General features: G+C 35.6%; 2 protein-coding genes across 2 annotated transcripts in view; one reads left to right on the top strand and one right to left on the bottom strand.

The window, feature by feature from the left end:
• Positions 1-2,908: 2,908 nt before the first annotated feature.
• LOC150087868 (exonuclease mut-7 homolog) lies at positions 2,909-4,215 on the top strand. The gene has a single exon (XM_090370479.1). It carries the CDS (start codon positions 3,088-3,090, stop codon positions 4,201-4,203), a length of 1,116 nt encoding a protein of 371 aa, XP_090226605.1. The 5' UTR covers positions 2,909-3,087; the 3' UTR covers positions 4,204-4,215.
• Positions 4,216-11,477: 7,262 nt separating this feature from the next.
• The window catches only part of LOC150087867 (F-box only protein 39-like), a 44,545-nt gene continuing 33,664 nt past the window's right edge, over positions 11,478-22,358 (bottom strand). The window contains exons 4-6 of the mRNA XM_090369946.1: positions 21,388-21,549; positions 20,928-21,089; positions 11,478-11,611 (exon numbers count right to left, since the gene is read on the bottom strand). Of these exons, the coding sequence (XP_090226072.1) occupies positions 11,478-11,611; positions 20,928-21,089; positions 21,388-21,549 (458 nt within the window). The remainder of the gene's footprint in view (positions 11,612-20,927; positions 21,090-21,387; positions 21,550-22,358) is intronic.

The raw sequence follows: 22,358 nt of genomic DNA, 5'->3' as shown, positions 1-22,358 counted from the left end.
CTGTACAACAGTTAACTTCACAGTACAATACGGGACATGCAAGAACAATTCTCCAAATGATGATGCGCCACACGTACAGATGTATGGGGTTCAAAAGCAGACTACCCAAGAGATATTCTCTCCTCACCGCTGATCATCGTCAACGGCGAATGCTGTGGTGTCAACAACTCGCTGGTTGGACACTGGAGAACTGGAAACGAGTGCGCTAGTCGGATGAGTCCAAATATCTGGTGTAACAGATATTCGGACTCTTCGTGCGTGACGCAAACAACACAAGTCCATGGACCCATCGTGGATGGTGCCCACTATCCAGGCAGGTGGCAATGGCGGTTGCTTAAATGGTGCATAGTTTGTTTGAACGAACTAGGACTCTGGTGAGTATGGATCAACGTTTCACTTGTGAGGTCTTTTAAAAAATTCAATTATTATATTAGGGTAAGCCGTAATTTAATACATAAACTTGTATTTATGTCTGTAAATTGAGTGTGTGCTCTGGTCGATTTGCCTGTTTTACTGGACGAAAAAAAACCCCAGTTTCTGGGGTGAAAAACCACCTTGTTATCTACGCCTAAGACCGACTAACTCAGCCACGGAGTTAAAAAAAAGCCCACTAAGTTACTCGGGTCATCGACGGGATTCGAACCCGAGCCTTTTCCACCCGGTGTGGGGAGGACGGTGACGATACCATTGTGGTATGTGGTACCCATGCAGATAATTGTGAGGTCTATCGGCATCTCTTAGGAGACCATATTATTATTTATTATTGTATTAATCATATGGTGCAGGGAAGCCTGAGGATTATGCTGCACCAGCCAAAAAAATTTACACTGAGAGAGAGAGAGAGAGAGAGAGAGAGAGAGAGAGAGAGAGAGAGAGAGAGAGAGAGAGAGAGAGAGAGAAGTAGAAGGGAATCACCAAGAAAGAGAAGAATGATGATATCCAGCTCAGGCCCTGGGTATGCCTAGCCCATACTCACTAGATATGAACCCTTGGAGTTATATGGAGTTACCCTGGGATGTCATATTTTTTCCTAGATAGAAACAGGATCTTTCAAGAGGATAATGCGCCATGTCATCTCGTTCGCACTGAACACAGTGAAGATATCACCCATTTTGATTGGCCTCCAAATTCGCCTGACGTCATTCCAATTGAACACCTGTGATATGGTTTGGAACAAAAAGTGAGGCGTCTGGACACGTAATCGTAATCTATTGCGACACAGCGGAAAGCATTGGAGATAATAGGGGCTCACATCTGGTGAGTATGGGCTTTGGTACACCCAGGGTCCTCAGCTGGATATCATCATTCTTCTCTTTCTTGGTGATTCCCTTCTACTTCTCTTACTCAGGGTAACTTGGGAATTATTTTTTTTTTTTTTTTTGGCTGGTGCAGCATAAGCCTCAGGCTTCCTTGCACCATATAGATAATAATAATAATAATAATAATAATAATAATATGGCTGCAGACTGAAATATCTAGTGGAGTTAATACCTTGGCGAATAGCGGCTGTTATCTGTGCGAATAGTGGTCAAACCTGGTATTAGGTATGTGGTAATAATTTTGTAATTATTGAGTGTGTATACACACACGGTGCAAGGAAGTAAATTTATAACTGACGTTGTAAATTTGCTTCCATGCACCATTTTCCATTACTAATACTAACTCATTTCTCCTCTACCCTCCTGTCATGTGTTTTCTTTCTGTAAACACTGTTGAAGTTTTCACAAATCCTACCCAATCTCGTGCTTTAGGCATTTGTCCATCTTGGATAAGTCAGTTTCTCTATCGATTCAACCAGCCCTGCTCCAACCCATGATAATCTTGAAATTCAGACCTCTCCAAATGAGTGCAAGTAGATGACCATTAGTCCTGATAGTTAGCAGCGTACTTACGATTGCAGTCCTTCAACGCCGTGTAGAAAAGTTCAGAGTCCTGTCTAGATGGCTGTCGTGAGTAGCACAGTAGGTAGGATCATCGTCTTATCCACGCTGGTTAGAAAAGACCTGAGTTCGACTACTGTGGATGACAGAAGGAATTTTTATAGATCTTTTTCACAACGTGGCTGAGTTAGTCGGTCTCAAGGGAAGGGTAGTATGGTTTTTATCCCGGAAACTCGGGTTTTCGTCTAGAAAGCAGAAAATCGACCTCAGAACACACGTAATTTACGGACAATATAGCCTTAGTCGCCGATGCTCCTAAAACTCTACTACAACAACCTGTATAGATGGGCACTCCATCTTTTATTGTGCATCGCAGCCGAGTTAGTTGAGCTCGTGCAAATGTTGAATGGTTTTCTTCGGCTAATTTGTGTTGTTTTCATCCCGTAAATGGGCAAACTGACGAGAGAAATACTCAGATCACAGACACAATATATTCATGCTTCATTGCCTTAGCTGGTTTGATTCAAAATCAAGCAACAGCGATCCATTATATTGCCATGGAGAAAAGCAATACTGTATTTGACTGATGCTAAGGAAAAGGAAAGAGCTTTTACAGGTTTTTTTTTTCAATAACTTTAAGTAACTCTGCATAGAATACACTACTTTTTTTTTTCTTATTCACAAATCTATTTAATTAGAATGACATTACGGAATCAGTGTTAGCAATCGTAACTTTGAATTTTAATTATTATAAATTTTAAATAATAAATTTTTCGAATTTAATTATACTTGTCTTACACTTGCCACAGAGTGGCATTTACGTAGTAGCGGAAATGAAGTGTGCGTGTTTACTTCCGGATGCAACAACTGTGTTGCACTAAATGTGGGGGTGCAACTTAAAAAAAGACGTTATGTTTACAGTATTTATAAATTCCTCCAAATTCAAACAGTTGCATTAGGAAACGTTATTTTCCATCACCCATTTTATTGAACATTATCCAGATTATGTTTTTTTATGCCGTTTAGAATGCTGGGAAGACATTTTCAAAGGATTTTTAAATTTTGTTGGAATTTAACTCAACAGTCGGAAAAGAAATGCATCATATATAACTACTGGAAAATCAGATTATGTCCATTTTTGTTACATGTGAGAAATCGTTGTACGCATCCTGGAAGACAGCAAACAAATATAACGCAACGAATAGATATGATGGATATTTCACGCCGAAAAAGCGAACATTTTAAAAACCGAAAGTCAGCTATAAAATATTTGTTGTGGAAGAAGTATGTGGCAAAAAATAAATGCTCCCTTGAAGCTTTTAAAGAGTTGATAAATATAACAATAGGTACAGATGAAAGTCTTCAAATATTTTTAATTTTTCAGTTAGTTAAGTATAAAGATAATGAATGTGCAATGCATTTCGTAAGGCATTATAATATTTCGGAATCAGTAATGTCACCGTTATTCCAGATGTGTAACGACATTCGGCAGAATAGTTCTGTAGAGAAATGTGAAGAAACAAACGAGGTCGCATTGGCTAATGTAAAATTCCTAACCCTTCCTTTGACAACTTGCAATATTGTGATGGTACAGGATGCAGAGAATTTTGTCCAGTGTCTCCAGAATATTAATCGCTGTTCAGTAATGGCTATTGATGAAGAGTGGAGGCCTTGGTTGGGTTTTTGGACTGAAAGAATTTCTATTTTACAGTTTGCTACTTTAGATGTTGTATATTTATTGGACTGTATAAGACTTAACTCAGTCTTGAAACCAGGGCAATGGGATTTAATTTTTGATTATGTTTACCATAATTCTAAGTTGTTAAAACTGACATTCTCAGGAGATGAAGCCCAGCATAATCAGAATTTGAAAATATTATTTCCTGGTGCTGAAGAAAAGTTTGAAAAAGCAGAAGGCATGATGGATATTAAAAAATTTGTAAAATATTTATACAGCAGTTACCCACAGTTAGTAAATCCAGATGTTACTGACCTTAAAGGTGCCCACAGTGTTTTGAATACGCAACTAAATGAACTGAATTCACTGAGTGACATAACAGAACTTGTTCTAGGCTTCAGTCTTGATAAACGAGAGCAGCTCTCTGACTGGGAAAGAAGGCCTCTTCGCGATTCACAACTTAGATATGCAGCTTTAGATGCACATTGCCTTTTGCAAATTTATGATGCTCTCAGTAATAAAACTGCACAACATGGTATTGCTTTGGAAGATGTTATTAAAAAATTTTTATCAATACCATCAGAAAATCTGTGTCCTGAAGAAGAAAAGCTTCCTATTGATAAAGAAAGTACACAAAGCAACTGAAACAAAAATACTTCCACTCATTTGTATCTGTGATTTATAGGATCAGAACACTAATTTTTATGCATTGCAGTTTGATATTACAATTGATTTCTTAATTGATAAAAGCTGATAAATAATATGGTAACAAATGCTTTGTACATTATCAACAATTTAAATGTGTTTTACTGATGCAGTGGCTGGTACGTCATGTGAATTATTTAAAAAAAAAAAAATTCATTAAGTATGCTCTATAAAAGTATTAGTTTCAATAGTGAGAAATGTAGTCACTTTTTTAAACAAATTAGCAAACAATTCAGTTTTTTCCCCCCCAGAAGGGAACTGCTCATTTTTAAGTTCTGCTTATAACAGCTGACCTGCTGCTGTATGTAGTGATCATAACTATATTAGTTAATATATGCAATAGGAGGTATATGCTTATAGACTGATTTAAAATTTATGAATCCCAAAATTTTGAATAGTAATGCATAATAATCTATACTAATATGTAGATTATTACTTATTACAACTGATTTCCTGTAGCCTACAGCTTATATTAACCATTTAGTTGTCATGTCAAGTAAATTTGAGCTATGGTTATTTCCTCATTAAATTTATGTAAGAAGTGAGATCAGACATGCTCTGTTCTACCTTTTGTTGTCATTTGTAGTTTCCCATTAGTTAAGTGTCACTCACTGTTGTTAATCGACATGTTTGAGTGACTTGACCTGATGCAGCTATTTGTGTTTCAGTTCTATGGAAGGTTTTCTTTAACAAAATCTAAAATTTACAGCTTGATTTTGTCATTAATATTATCAGTTAGTTATTTGGGAGAAACTATTCAGGGATACTCCTGACCTTGAGTAATCTGAATAGTTTGTTGGGTCTTATGAAAGCCATGTATAATTTTACTTACTGTATTACATATAAGTTGGTGCCTATATAACTTATTGTATTACTTGCAATGTCACTTTGGTATTTTAGTATTTTTAGAATGGAACATTGCCATTTTTATGCAGGCAAATTATTAAGAGAATTAAAGAGGAGAAAGAAGCGGTAGTAAGCAGAGACTGAAAGTGATGAAGATATGAAGACTCAAATTAGAAATATTTTCAGATGGCAAACAGGAGCAGAGGTATAGAAGAAAAATACTCTGATTGGATGTTATACTATTGGGTCACTTACCTGGACTTATGCCCTTATACTAGGGATGCAAACATAGAGGAGGGGAAAAAAATGTATATTTTTTGTATATTTGTTCAGTTGGACTACCATATCCCCTCCCCTTAAACCTGGGGACAAAAATGAGTTCACCATAATGAATTGTGGAAAAATAAAGATGTTGTTTTATATTTTTAGTGTCAGAATTAAATAATATTAATCAATAGGTTTAATTATTTGTCAATTTAATGATTAAATGATATAATTAAACAAATTCAAAAGGGTACAGCTTTTTCATCATTAATAAATAATGTAACATAAATTATACATTAAACTATAATAAAAATCATTCACTTTTTTAAAAATAAATCATAAATTTAGCTATATAGTTTCATTTTAACTCCATTCAGACACTGTGGTTAAGACTACATTTGCCATACCCTACTTAATTACTGCCGTTCACACTAATGCAGTTATAATAGTATTGAAGAACTCTTTATTGCATACAAAAAGAACACGCCGTACACAATACCCTTCACAGCTACAAGCCAGGGGTTTACAGTAAAGGCTAATACAATCAAGGATAAGATAAGAGAGCTAGCTACATATTGGCTGCCTTAAGCAGTCATGAGTTTGCAACCTTCTCCTCCTCTGGCTATGGATGGTCTACCATAAAGTTATCAGATGCCTTGGTACTTATTTGTGGGTGAAGATATTGTTGATCATTTTCAAGGGAAAGCTTATGATGTATAACATGCACAAAATTGACCTTGAAAGCAGGTAGTCTCTAGTATGTGGTGATGTGCTGTTTTGTGATCCACCTTTCAGGGACACATTGTAAAAACCATGGACATTCCAAAGAAAAATAACTTTAAGGAATCTGATAACTTTATGGTAGACCATCCAAAGCCAGAGGAGGTTATAAACTCGTGACTGCTTAAGGCTGCCAATATGTAGCTAGCTTGATTAGCAATAGGGCATATATATATATATATATATATAATGAATGTGTGGTTTGTAGAATAAAGTGTCTGTGAAAATGGAAATATGAAAAATCCACAAGGTGCCAAAACTAAGAAAAGTTTAAGGGATAGTGGAAGTGAAGTAGTGGTTCTCTTACCTGTTTAACCACTACTTAACTTCCACTTTCTACTATCCCTTAACCTTCTTAGTTCTGGTGCCTTGTGGACTTTTCATTTTCACAGACACTATTTATTGTACAAACCAATTAGGCACCTTAGTGGGCAGGAGCAGTAATGCGTAGCACGCGCTTCTTGATTAGACCGGGGTTCGAGCCCATGACCACCAAATATGGAGTATGTAGAAAGGTCAAGGAATGACCACTGCATATCCCTGGAGCAATATGGCCTTAGTTGCTAATGCTCCTAAAAACCAAATAACATCAACAGCAGTCTTCCCTATGCAGCAGTATCAAAAGCTTTGCTGAAATCCAAGTATATGATATCAAAATTATTTTTGGCATTCAGTTCCTTTGTAGTCACATCATAGTATCCAATCAAATTGGTCAGACAAGACCTCCCTTTAACAAACCCATGCTGTGTCTTAACTATTACTGCAGTCTTGTCTAGATGATCCTGCAATTTTATTACATACAACACACTGTTCATCAGGTGCATTTCCAACATGTATTATTATTTTTTATACATTATTATTATTTTCCCACAGAAGGACAAGGACCTTATGATTGTAAGGAAAGTGTCTTATACATTAATTGGTAACACTGTAATGTGTACAAATTAATATTACAAATATATATATATATATGAATAATCACAAAATATACTCATATTATTTTCAGCCAATAAAAAACACATTACTCTTGATTTTTTAAGGAGTCCTTATGTGCTGTAATGTAATAACTATATCGTATGTATATCTTAGCTTAATTTTTAGCACTCACCTCGTATGAGGTGAGTGCTGAAAATTAAGCTAAGCTATACATATGAAAACACATTACCTAAAAAAATAATTTAAAATTAATAATAATTACCTATTTTCTTTATTGTTTTTTTATTCTTTTTGAAAACAAAAAAATATACATAGGTTTTTGTGAGTGTTTGTCCATTATTGCTTTTATAACTAGCTACTTTTATTTTTATAATCAAGTTCTTTATGTAGTCAAATTATTATTTTTTATTTCTGAAAACAAAAAAAAATATATATAAAAAACTCTGCGTGTATGTAGTACATTGCCAGTATATAGTACGGCAGATACAGTAAGTGTTGTACATGCTCAGTCAAGCCGAAACTGCTCCATCAGAATATGTGGACCAGCAGATATGGAGAGTGTCGTGCATGCGCCATGACAATTCACAGCACTTAGATTGGAAGATACAGCAGCAACCAGCAGATAGAGTGAGTGTCATGCATGCTCAGCAACTTGGAACTGCTCATCAGAATACGGTTCATGACAGTTCGGAGCTGGCGGCGACTTGCAGGCTGACCGTGATTCACAACACTAAAGTGTAGGATTACCAAAGAATCTCCCCCACCAGGATCTCCTAAATAACCAGACTGATTTTTGATGCCATTAGTATTAGTAGTGGCAATGGTGCAAGAAATCTTATGTATCATCAGTCAAAAAAAAAAACTTCCCATATCACTTTTCCATCTCTAATAATTTGTGTTCTTCTTCCTTAAGTTTATAGAAACTAACTACTTCTGCAACACCAGATGGAGGATTCTTCCAACAGTCAACTACCCACTTGCTGAAAGAAAATTTATTTACATCCATCTTCCCTCAATTTAAATTTATGCTCCATCATGTGTGTAGGCCAAGCAAGAGGAAAGTTTCCATCAGTATCAAGCTTACTCAATCCATTCAAAGCCTTAAACACTACAGTCAGATCTCCCAAAATGAGCCTTCCAGACCTGTATGCAGTACTCGTACTCAAGGTGTGTGTTCTTTGAGGTTCCTTGTGTGTCCGGGGGTGGGGGGGGGAAGGACCACAGTGTGCCAGTTCAGAACCTGTGTGCAGTACTCAACATGTAGCCTAACTATTTAACAATTGCCTTATACAACAGGTTAATCATCACCGTATCCCTACTGGTAAAATTCCTGTATATATCGTCAACAAAGAGGCGAGAAAGTTGTCCAACAGTGTCAGGAACCTTTACATCATACTGATAATGCATTGTTGCCACCTAATTGCAGTTTTTACTTCTACACTTTTCTTTTATTCATTATTAAAGTTAAGTTACTTGAGTTGTATAAACATTTTGGTGCCTATGGCTTATGTTCAAGCGACTACAGCAATAAGTGGATACGCTGCTAATTTTTTGTTCCTGATTTTCACAAGGAGTTGTTTGGTTTCTATTGACCAACATTACAATACTCTTCTGCTAAGTAAAATTGGCCAAACTGATGCTGACAACAAATAGCTTGCATAGTTAGTTGAGTCAGTTACTAGTAGTTGTGTAATAGCAACAATGGTAAGACAGTTAGTACTAGCTGACTAGCAGATGGAATACTGGTAGCAGATTGCCATTGTGGTAACTAGATTAATTCTATTCCTACCCCTAAATATTGTAGCATAATGGTTCTACAAATCTGTGATTGGCATATGAAGTATAATATAATATAAAGTACATAGCCCAGTTGTGTATTGTACAGTACATGTGAGTCAGTAGCTCAGGTTTTGTGATCACTTGGAAGATATATGGGTATCACTATTCTCAAATTCATGAAAAGGCAGTCTTGCTTGACCAATTTGATTGGATACTGCGATGCAGTCACAAAAGAACTGGATGCAGGGAATAACTTTGATATTATATATTTGGATCTTAAAAAGGCTTTTGATACTGTGTTGCGTATGGAAGACTGCTGCACAAATTGGAGCAGTGTGGCATTGGAGGCAAATTGCTGCTATGGATAAAGGGATGGTTGAGGGAGAGAAGACAGAGAGTGGTAATCAATGGACACTGCTCGTCGTGGACTAATGTTATTAGTGGAGTCCCTCAGGGTTCAGTGTTGGGTCCATTGTTGTTTTCTGTATTTATAAATGATATTGATGATGGTATATCAAGCTTATTGTCCAAGTTTGTAGACAATACAAAGGTTGGCAGGGTTGTTGAGGTTACTACTGACAGTATGCTGCTGCAACAGGATCTGGAAAGGTTGAACAGATGGGCTGAGAGGTGGCAAATGAAGTTTAACATTGACAAATGTAAAGTACTACATATGGGAAACAGTAACCCCAGAGTAACGTATCAACTCTGTGGTACTACACTGACAGTGGTAGAGAATGAAAAGGACCTGGGGGTAATTGTGCAGGCAGATATGAAGTTTTCTGAGCAGTGCAGATGGCTGCAAGAGTAGCTCATGGTGTCTTGTCAATGATATACAGGAATTTTTCTAGCAGGGATAAGGAGGTGATTATTCCCTTGTATAAGGCAATGGTCAGGCCACACCTTGAGTACTGTATACAGGTCTGGAGGCCTCATTTCAAGAAGGATGTAGAGCTGCTGGAACGAGTACAGAGAAGGGCAACAAGATTAGTGAATGGAACAAAGGGTTGCTCTCACGAAGAAAGGCTTAAGTTTTGCAAATTACAGTGTCTGGAGACTAGGCACCGGCGAGGTGATCTGATAGAGGTGTATAAAGCCTTGAATGGTTTGAGCATGCTCAATGCTGATGGGATTCTTCCTCTTGATCAGAATAATCATCTGAGAGGGTATAAATTCAAATTGAGGAAAGGCAGATGTAGGATAGATGTGCGGAAATTTGCCTTTAGCCAGCGGGTAGTTGGTTGGTGGAACAGATTTCCATCCCTTGTTGTGGAAGTTGACAGCCTAAATAAATTTAAGGCTCAGCTAGACAGGTATTTCGAACGAAAGAGTGGTGGTTTTTTTTTTTGGCTGACGCTGCATGAGCTTGCATGATATGCCTCTACTAATGCTAATGTAGGCAGGGAAGGCAAATGCGCCTGGGCCCTTTAGGGACCTGGCTATCTCCTCTTTTTGCAATTTTCATTAATTAAGTAGGGGCCTGAACCATGTTCTTTGCCTCCTGGCCCGAAAAAGGGTAGCTATGCTACTGTGAAAAGGGGATTTGTATTTTTTAGAATTTGAGTAACATAGAGCAGACCCTTTGCAGTTACACTTTGAATCCTGGAATGCAATGGTTTTGAACTGGTGGGCTGCAGTTCCTCCTCAAAATTACTTTGTATTCGGTTGCTAAAGCAGATGATGCATATGCAAATGAAGTCCAACTTTACTTACATACAGGATCAGTTTAAGATCCTACATGTAAAATTAGATATCCATGAACTACAAACTAGGAACTGTAGTTTTAGGATTTGGTAACATTGGAAAAATGTCTATTTCATTTAAACATAAAAAATTTCTTCCCGCATTACTACTAGTTCCTGCAAGACAAGTTTTAACATTAACAGCTAGGAATAATAATTAATCTCAGTTCTCCAAATTTTGCATCTTTCATGACAGTATAGTGGTTTTGATACTTTTTACTCATATGGAAAGGTCTAAGTTGGAATCCTGTTGGAGACGGGAGAAATTCTCAAAAGACCTCTTCAGTCAGGGTTGTAGTTAGCTAGGCTGAGGTGGAGGGAATAGGGTTTTCTTAATGAGCCATTTCGAGTTCTGCAGAACATGGAAATCAGGCCATGTCTGATTTGCATGTTTTTGATGCAATACACATCTACAGTTAAAACAGACTAGAGCAATATGGCCTAAGATTTTGATATCCCATAAAATCAATAATAAAAATAGCAATCTGAATTTTGAAATTTGGTTTGTTTTTTATCATGTTTTGTTGGAATGCAAGAATTTATGATTAGCTACCATCCTAGTGGGAGCCCTGACCATTAGGTCCTTGTATTTGGAAACAAAAATTTAGTTAGTGGTGTAATCTGCAAGTGTTTAATTTTCTTTATATAATTCAATGACTCTTCTGACAAATTTTTTCCTGAGTTGGAATCATAACATATCATATCAAAAATCGGTGCAACTGTTATTTTATTGATGTTTAATAATATAAGAAAATAATGTTTACTACAATAACTATTTATTTTCATAATTAAAACTAATATTTACAGATATTTTTCCATCCTTAGGATATTTCATTTTTTTTAACTACATTCTGTCTTCTAAACTTTTCACTGAAGCCATTTAAAAGTGTAATCTAGATGGTGTTGAACTAGAAGAGGCTGGAATTCTCTCCAAATTTCCTCCAAGTTATTAAGAGAGTGAGGACGGACACTATGGTAAGTAACATTTAAATGTTTGAGATCTGTAAAATGCATACAAAAAAGTTATGAGTTCAAAAAAATACAGAAACTTATATGTATTATTTTGTTTAGTCTACTCCTATCTCCAAATAAAATAGTTTAATACCAGCATGTACAAGCAGGCAATTCTCTGACTAACAGTTTGTTTGCACTTCTAGAAATTAAAATGTTCCTGAATTTATAATTAACTATGACCATCATTAACAATTTAGAAAACCTTTGCTTTTTTCTTTTGAACATTTAATAACCAAAACAGTTCAATAGATTAATTTAAATAAAGTAAACTTTCCAAAAAGAACAGAATAACCATTCATCTGGCCAATTTCAAGCTGACTGAAATATAAAGCATGTAATAGTACCCAGTATAACTATTTTAAACTTTATAATTGTTTTGATTATCCACCCTGAGTGGTTTCACTTGCTCTAGATTTCTGATGTAGACCTTTTTGCTAAATTTCTTTACATACTTGTAAAGAAATAAGCAACACTGAGCACCAGTGTTGCTTATTTCTTATTATTTTTTGCCAATGAAATGAATTGAAATACTTAAAACTCACAGAAAATATACTGTAGTATGATGTTCAGCATAAGCACTTTGGGAAGCAGGCTGACTGGGTGATAAACATTTCTCATGTGTGGAAGTGGAACTGTGTGCCATTATTATGCTATAGGTGTGAATCAGACTGCATAAATGTATTTATAAAAAAATTTGTGTATAACAATATTATGGTTTTATTTTTTTATATTTTCTGATATTTAAATTCTATTGTTATTTTTCTTGTACTGGTGCTGTATTTGTACTTTCTGGCAAAATATAATTTCAGAAATACTTCTACAAGTGTGAGTCAAACTGTTTAGTAATTATCATTGGCCATTTTTTTCAATCCACTGCAGCATGAAGGCCTCTCCAACAACTTTCCAGTTTCTTCTGTTTTGTGCAATGGCCATCCATTTACTACCCATGAACTCATGAATTTCATCTTTCCATCTCTGTTGTTGTCTTCCAGGTTTTCTTTTAGCTCCTCCTCTAAGAAAATAACCAAATGGTACCAATCTGTTATTTCTTAGTCCATCTGTCATCATGTCTTCGAGCTATGTGTCCTCCCAAGTCCATTTCAGTTTTTTAGTTTTGATAAGAATATCCTTTATTTGTGTTTGCTGCCTAATCCACGTGTTTCTCTTCTTATCTAACAGTGTGATTCCTAATATAATTCATTCCATTCTTCACTGTGTAGTTTTCAGCTTCTCTTCCATTCTTTTGGTGAGTGCCAAAGTTTCACTTCCATAAGTCATGGTGGGGAGTATACATTGGTTCAATATTTTACATTTCAGACAGATTGGGATATTGCTCCTCAGTATGTGACTATATTTCCTAAATGCTATCCATCTGAAATTTATCCTTCTCTTGACTTCCAGCCATTTATCATTATCACAGCTAATGACTTGTCCCAGATAAGTATATGAATCCACCTTTTCAATTTCTACTCCTTCAATGATTATATCCCTTTCTGTGGCATACTTGTTCATCATTACTTTTGTTTTAGCCATATTCATCTTTAATCCAAAATCCTTACTAACTCGGCATAACTGATTAAGATTTTCCCCTAATTCTTTGGGATCATGGCTTATGATCACAATGTCATCTGCAAATCATAAATGGTTTAGATACTCTCCATTAACATTGACTCCTTTCTGCAACCAGTCTAATCTTTTGAAAGCTTCCTCAAGGGCAGTAGTAAACAACTTCGGAGATATTGTGTCTCCTTGTCGAACTCTTTTCTCAATTTTAAATTTGCTACCATCTTTGTCTAGTCTAATAAAGGAGGTAGCATTCTTATATATTTTCTTCAATATCATAATGTATGGGTATCTAGGCCTTGACTTTCTAGTGCACAAAACATTACCTTATGCTGTATGGAGTAAAATGCCTTTTCATAATCCACAAATGCCAGGCATAATGGTGTTTTATGTTCATTTACTTTCTCCATTAGCTGTGGTATTAAATGAAGGTGATCCATAGTTGACAATCCTGTCCTAAAGCCAGCTTGCTCTTTTGGTTGATTCTCAAAAAAGTATTCTTTCTAATCCATTAGTAATGATCCTTGTGAACAACTTGTAGATGTGGACAACAAGCTAATTGGTCTATAATTTCAAATTTCTGATTTATTTCCTTTCTAATGCAGCAAAATTATGATTGCATTATTCCACTACTTAGGTGTCATGCCTTTCCTAATGTGTTTTGTGCAGAGTCTTGCCAGTTTCTGTGTTATGTCTCTTCCTCCCAATTTTAACAACTCTACAGTAACTTCATTTTCACCTGGGGCTTTCTGATTCTTCATTTTCTTCAATGCATGTTCTACCTCATGAGGAAGGGTATCAGGTATGTCATATGTGTTGTTAATTTGTGATCCATCTTCCCCACTGCTGGCATTATTCCCTCGCTATTTATATAATTCTCTATAGTAGTCTTCTGCTGTTTATAAGTACACCATCGCTATTCTTCAGTTTCAGTATCATTTGTCTTTCTGTATTACTGCCCATGGCTGCTGATTTAAGTCCTTTGTTTTCCCTTAATGCTCGTTCTTTTCTTGTGTTAAATCTTCTTATGTCCTCTCTGAGCTCTTTCTAATGGCTTTGCATAACTCAGTATACTCAATTTTATCTTTGTCAGTGTTTATCTTGCATCTTCAGTTCATCATGACAAGTGTTCTTGACTAATTTTTTCTTCTTTGGATTTCTTTTTACCTCTAAGTTTCTTGGGTTTTATCACTTTCAGAAAGTTGTAGTATTCCTTGATATCTTGGTCCTGAACAGTCTGCAGAAGCTCAAACTTGTTCTTAAGTTCCTTTACATACTGCTTTTTCTCCTCTTCTGTTATTTCAAAAACCTTCATGTTATTTACTCAAGTTCAGTTTTTTCCTTTATTTTCTTATGTCTATATCAATTGTGCATCTTACCATTCTGTGATCACTTCCATCATTTACCTTGTTCAGGATGGCAACATCATTCACAATATATCTTCTGTTAGTATTTAGTAATACTAAGCAGCAAATCTGTTATATTAGCTCCAACATTCACTGCATTCAAGAGACCATCTACCAGACTTGTCTCATACTTCATCTCCTCAATGCCATACACTGATACAGTATAGTACCATTAAAACATTTTGAACTGGTATGTGTATAATGGCAAAAGTATTTCTATTGTGGAGACCCATCAGCAAACAAAGTAGAGAAAGGCTAAGAAGAAGATGGGAGGATAATCAATCTGAACTCAACAAGCAGCATGCTTAATGGGAAAAGAAGAAGATTTGTGTTATTTCTAATAAAATTTTTATATATGTCTTATATTACCATTGGAAAATTAATAATGTTCCTGCAATTGCAGTATTACCAAAAAAATTGGTATGGTACTGATAAGAATAAAAATTGTTTGTAGTGCTGGAAATAGACAAAGCCCTAGGACAAATATTGACTACAAAACATTTTTTGTTGTCCCTGATTTGACTCCACATGATTGTTAACTACTATTGATGATAATATTAATTGTCAAATGACTAATTGTACACTCCTGACTTATGTGGTCATGCCTGAGTATAAACAGAAACGTTTTGAAAACTGAATAATCAGGTTCCTTGAAGACAGTACTGGTGTGTAAACCATTAAACTATAAACCAGTTTATAAGCCATTTCTGTAAGTGGATAACAGTAATGGGCTAATGAGTTGTTAGTGTATATATTCAAATGCATAATAATATTTAAGTTTAGTAGCCATTGCCAAATTATAATTTCTATTTTTTTTTTCAAATACATCCATAGTAGTAAGTAATGTGAACTCAGATTAATATGGATGTATTAATATTCATAGTAATATCCATAAACAACAGACACATGATAATAGCATTAGCATTGGTAGAGGTACATGATGCAAGAAAGCAAGCTTATACAGCATCAGCAAAAAAAAAACCTTCCCATTTCACCGATCCACTGGTTTCAAATGTTTGTCTACTTTTGCCTTGAATTTATTTAAGCTATCAACTTCCACAACAACAGATGGAACATTGTTCCAGCAATCAACTACCCTCTGGCTAAAGACAAACTTCCGCACCCTACAACTGTCTTTCCTCAGTTTGAATCTGTGCCCCCTCGGGTTTGTAATCTGAGCAAGAGGAAGAATCCCATCAGCATTGAGCCTGCTCAATCTGCACATCTATCCAACATCTGTCTTTCCTCAATTTGAATTTATGCCCTCTCAGGTGATATTCTGAGCAAGAGGCAGAATCCCATCAGCATTGAGCATGCTCAAACCATTCAAGGCTTTATACACCTCTATCAGACCATCTCGCCGGTGCCTAGTCTCCAGACACTGTAATTTGCAAAACTTAAGCCTTTCTTCGTAAGAGCAACCCTTTGTTCCATTCACTAATCTTGTTGCCCTTCTCTGTACTCGTTCTAGCAACTCTACATCCTTCTTGAAATGAGGCCTCCAGACCTGTATACAGTACTCAAGGTGTGGCCTGATCATTGCGTTATTCCCTTGTATAAGGGAATAAGGCAATGGTCAGAAAGGATAACAAAGAGTAATACATGGAATCCATTACAGGTGTTGGTTATTTATACTTTGTATTGTAATGTTTCTGTAGAAACTCATCTCAGAAACTGCATCCTACTTTTTTTTTTGCTTACCAGCTTACCCTAGTCACATTTCAGTAATACTTCAAGTTCTTTGTATTGAACATTTTCTTTGTACTGTACATAAACTTCAGCTCATCATTAAACACAGAAAAGATGAAAGGGTTAACTTCAATGAGTTTCTATTCAGCTACATGAAACTACATGAAACACCCACTTGTTAGAAGGAAAATCAAGGAAAAAGTGAATTTTGTTAATTTTCTTTTTCCAAAAATTATCATCATCATCATCATCAGCCATTTTCAATCCACTGCAGGATGAAGGCCTCTCCAGCAACTTTCCAGTTCCTTCTGTTTTGAGCACTGGCCATCCATTTACTACCCAAAAACTCATGAATTTCATCTATCCATCTCCGCCTTTATCTTCCAGGTTTTCTTCTAGCTCCTCTTGGGTACCATTCTGTTATTTTCTTAGTCCATCTGTCATCATGTCTTCGAGCTATGTGTCCTGCCCAAGACCATTTTAGTTCTTTAGTTTTGATAAGAATGTCCTTTACTTGAGTTTGCTGCCTAATCCATGTGTTTCTCTTCTTATCTAACAGTCTGATTCCCAATATAATTCGTTCCATTCTTCGCTGTGTAGTTCTCAGCTTTTCTTCCATTCTTTTGGTAAGTGCCCAAGTTTCACTTCCATAAGTCATGGTGGGGAGTATACATTGGTTCATTATTTTACGTTTCAGACAAACTGGGATATTGCTCTTCAGTATGTGACTATATTTCCTGAATGCTATCCATCCAAAATTTATTCTTCTCTTGACTTCCAGCCATTTATCATTATTACAGCTAATAACTTGTCCCAGATAAGTATATGACTCCACCTTTTCAATTACTGCTCCTTCAATCATTATTTCCCTTTCCGTGGCATACTTGTTCATCATTACTTTTGTTTTAGCCATATTCATCTTTAGTCTTAAGTCCTTACTAACTGTGCATAACTGATTAGGATTTTCCTCTAATTCTTTGGGATCGTGGCTTATAATCACAATGTCATCTGCAAATCGTAAATGGTTTAGGTACTCTCTGTTCACATTGACTCCTTTCTGCGACCAGTCTAATCTTCTGAAAGCTTCCTCAAGGGCAGCAGTAAACAGCTTCGGAGATATTGTGTCTCCTTGTCGAACTCCTTTCTCGATTTTAAATTTGCTACTGTCTTTGTCTAGTCTAATAAAGGAGGTAGCACTCTCATATATTTTCTTCAAAATCATAATATATGGGGTATCTATGCCTTGTCTTTCCAGTGCCCGAAACATTGCCTTATGCTGTATGGAGTCAAATGCCTTTTCATAATCCACAAATGCCAGGCATAATGGTGTTTTATATTCATTTGCTTTCTCCATTAGCTGTGATATTACGTGAAGGTGATCCATAGTTGAGAATCCTGTCCTAAAGCCAGCTTGCTCTTTCGGTTGATTCTCATCAAGTATTCTTTCTAATCTGTTAGTAATGACCCTTGTGAACAACTTGTAGATGTTGGATAATAAGCTAATTGGTCTATAATTTCCAATTTCTGATTTATCTCCTTTCTTATGCAGCAAAACTATGATTGCATTATTCCACTGCTTAGGCATCACACCTTTTCTAATGCACTTTGTGAAGAGCCTTGCCAGTTTTTGTGTTATGTCTCTTCCTCCCAATTTTAACAACTCTACAGTAACTTCATCTTCCCCCGGGGCTTTCCGATTCTTCATTTTCTTCAATGCATGTTCTACCTCATCAGGAAGAATATCGGGTATGTCGTATGTGTTGCTACTTTGCAATCCATCTTCCCCACTGCTGGTATCATTCCCTTGCTCCTTGTATAATTCTCTATAGTAGTCTTCTGCTATTTGAATTATGCCTTTTCTGCTATTTATAAGTACACCATCGCTATTCTTCAGTTTCAGTATCATTTGTCTTTCTGTATTACTGCTCATGGCTGCTGATTTAAATCCTTTGTTTTCCCTTAATGCTTGTTCTACTTTTCTTGTGTTAAATCTTCTTATGTCCTCTCTGAGTCTCTTTCTAATGGCTTTGCATAACTCAGTATACTCAATTTTCTCCCTGTCAGTGTTTTTCCCGCTCTTCATTTGTCGTCTTCGGTTCATCATGACAAGTGTTTCTTGATTAATTTTTTCTTCTTTGGATTTCTGTTTCCCTATAGGTTTCTTGGGCTTTATCACTTTCAGAAAGTTGTAATATTCCTCGTCGATATCTTGGTCCTGAGCAGTCTGCAGAAGCTCAAACTTGTTTTTAAGTTCCAGTACATACTGCTTTTTCTCCTCCTCTGTTATCTCAAAGACCTTTGTATTATTTACTCGAGTCAGTTTTTTCCTTTCCTTTCCTACATCTATATCAAGTGTACATCTTACCATTCTGTGATCACTTCCAACATTTACCTTATTCAGGACGGTAACATCATTCACAATATATCTTCTGTTAGTGAGGATGAAGTCAACTTCATTAGTTGTTAATCCATTTGGACTCTTCCATGTCCACTTTCTGTTCACCCTTTTCTTGAAAAAAGTGTTCATTACTGACATTCCTTGAGATTCTGCAAATTCCACAAGTCTTTCACCTCTTTTATTTCTTTCACCAATTCCAAAATTTCCTATAGTTCCTCTTTCTGCGCTGTTTTGCCTTTTTCCAACCTTAGCATTGAAGTCCCCCATAATAATAGTGTAGTGGGTTTTCTGCTCATCTAGAAGACTCAATTTCAGTGTACATTTCTTCAACCTCTTCATCATCATGGCTCGATGTTGGTGCATAAATCATTATAATCTTTAGCTTGTACCTCTTAGAAATCTTGAGTATTAGTCTTGACACCCTTGGTGATGTACTTTTGAATTCCAAAATGTTGTTTTTAAAATCTTTATGGACCAGAAACCCAACTCCACCTTCACTCCTTTCACTGTTTCCATTGGTGTACAGCAGATGTCCACTTGATAAACTTATAAGTGATTTATTTCTTCTTGTTTCAGCCAAACCGATGATATTCCAATTCACATTTTCTAATTCCTTTTCCAGCTCTAATATCCTGTCTTCACCGATGAGTGATCGCCGTTTGTATTAAATTCTGTGTATCAAATTTCACATTGTGGTATACTTTTAGGTTTTTATATTTTAGGTGTTAGAAATTTACTTGCATTCATGAGTCTTTCTTTCATTTTGTAAATTATACAGGCAATTTTTTTATAATAATATTAAAATATCAACAAAATAAAATATTCAAAAATATTAAAATATAGCTTTTTATTATTTTAGGTTAAAATTTACATGCATTCATGAGACTTTCTTTCATTTTATTAATTATCCTCTGGATAATGAGTAGTTTACTGTACTGTATTTCCCCTTTTATAGACAGAAATACAACACACCTACCTTGCATATAATATCATTGAAAAATATAAATTTCTCCTAGTATTAAATCATGTTGTGCCATAAATGAATCTTCAACAGGATTTAATCTTTTATACTCCTGAAAATTTTTTTACAAATGAACACAATTCTTCTCTTTCCTTAATGCTGACAGTGAAATACCCTTGTGGGTAGCACAGTTGGTAGGTTCGTAGGCTGCCCCACACTGGGTGGAAAAGACCCGAGTCATCATTTCAAGTCCCATCATTGACAATTTATGGAAGAAAAAAACCATCCGAGGATAGCATGGTTTTTTCTTCTGGAAGCTCAGGTTCTTCTTCCAGCAAACAGAAAAGCAACCTCAGAACACATGCAATTTACAGACAATATACATGGAGCAATATGGCCTTAGTCACTGATGCTCCTGAAACCCTACAACAGCAACAGTGAAATGGTAAAATATTTTAACTCAGATACAATTCAAGTATATCCACAAATCAATCTTGTGCCATAAAGATTTATATATCCAAATTAATGTCAGTCACTTCAAGTGATTTCTTTATGATGCAGTATAACAAATTATAGGCGCCTCCGTAGCCAGGTGGGAAGGAGCAGCAGTGCGTAGCACACGCTTCTTGATTAGACCGGGGTTCGAGCCCGTCACCATCAAATACGGAGGATGCGGAAAGGTCAGGGAATGACCACTGCATGTCCCCGGAGCAATATGGCCTTAGTTGCTAATGCTCCTAAAAAAAAACCAAAATAACAAATAACAAATTATATAACAAACATTTCATATAAATTACTACATCATTTTAAAATTACCTTTGTTATAGTGCTTTTATTATAACATATTCATTTTGTTCACATTAACAAACATTATATTCTGTTAAGCATTGGATATAAATAAATAAATTATGAAATGATTCAAATGCGGTATAGAATTTGAATCCCTTGTTGACACACAAATGATTCAAATGAATCAATACCAGACTGTTTTGAACTGAAATCAACTGCTTATTGCAAAGCCTTAAAAAAAGTGCTCAGAAAATCATTAAATCTAACAATCAGCTTTCACATATTTTGCCAAGCTCATTGCCATGTACCCTTGTTTTGTATTAACTAATTAATAAGTAATTCACAGATGCAAATCAAAATAAAAAATTGCCCACTTTCTTTTAAAAAAATTTAAAACTCAAGCTGGGAAATTGTAAATCATTTCATATATTCAATATTCTGAAGGGAGTATAATTTTATAATAAATACATAATTGAATGATTTTAAACTGAACTCACTTGTTTCATTCTCTAGGCCTGTAAGACATAGCACACTGATTAAAGCTATCGGTAACTCTCCTTCAATATTCATCTCTACAAGTTTATGGCATCCAGTCATGAAGGCTTTTACTGCATCTTCTAATTGTGGAACTCTCTGCTGAATCTTCAGATTCACTTTCACTGAAAATTAAAAATATTACTTAAAAATAGAACCGCAATGCATCTGTCATGGTACATTACAGAGAACAAGTGTTTCTCACACACACACACACATATATATAGTAGAGCATGTGGTGTCTGTTTTGATAATCATTTGAATTGGGGGATAATGAAGCCATGTTTTACTTTTGAAATGTAAAATTAGTTATAATCATTTTTTTTTTCTTTTGTTGTTCCTTTATTTGGGTGATAAATCAAAGTTTTGATATTAACATGAAAGAAATTATTCTTTTCAAAAGATGGATTAAGTCCCACTTACTTAAAGTCTCTGTAAATGACTTAGCCATATAAGTTAAAAATTCTACAGCAGTTTGTGGCCAACTGGCCTCTTCAGGTAAATGAAGATATCTGTAGCTCAGCTTCCTTAGTGGCATTTCTTTTGGAAACAGACGACGTGGATTTAAAGACTCTGAAGTGTCATCTAAATTAAGATAAATTACAATATAATGCATGCTAGTTAGGTTAACTTTATTGGTAATAAACATTTTTTGTAATATTAAACTTACTTACTTTCTGTCACTAAATAGCAACTTTAAAAAGAATAGTGATAAAGAATCATACTGGTCTGGCCAGTATGATTCTTTATGAAGAAATGAATGTGAATATTCTGTTGTTCATTCCTCTTGTAATCCCCACCCTTCAGTACCTTATACATCTCAATCAAATTCCCTCCACTCCCCAATGAGATGCCTTACTTCCAAGCTCTGTCACCCACACACCTTTCTATTCTCTCCTTATGAATAGCCTTTACTATCTTACCAGATAAACAGCTCATCTTTGCACCATTTAATGAAGTTCAATGTCTCCCAAGTGCAGCTTCCAAACCTAAGCGATATTCCAAATTCATTTTCACTTGACTTGTATAACAAAAGATGTAAGCCAAGATATGAGGATATGGTTAAATCTTTGATAAGAAGTGCACACTCTCTGTCTGCCAGCTTACAATGAATGCTAACCTTCATGTGTGATTGTATCAAAACACTCAAGTTGCTTTCCTCATTTACACACTTTGACTCTACCACTACCTAGTGTATAAATTTTTCTCGGGTTAGTATTTCCCAAATAAAGAGCCATTCGTGTTGCAGCGTTAAAATGTAACTACCATTGAAATTTTCAAATTCATTTGAAAATTTCAACATTGTGCTCGTTATTTCCTTGTCAATGTCATTCAAGAGCTCAGAAGTAAGTGTAGCTATAGCATCAAACCTTGAGCGACTCGATGGAAGGTAT

This window comes from Mastigoproctus giganteus, chromosome 3 (assembly GCF_048544385.1).
Source record: "Mastigoproctus giganteus isolate SK-2022 chromosome 3, ASM4854438v1, whole genome shotgun sequence".
NCBI lineage: Eukaryota > Metazoa > Arthropoda > Arachnida > Uropygi > Thelyphonidae > Mastigoproctus > Mastigoproctus giganteus.
The sequence above is the reverse complement of the archived record's forward strand: the minus strand, read 5'-3'. Positions and strand labels throughout refer to the sequence as shown.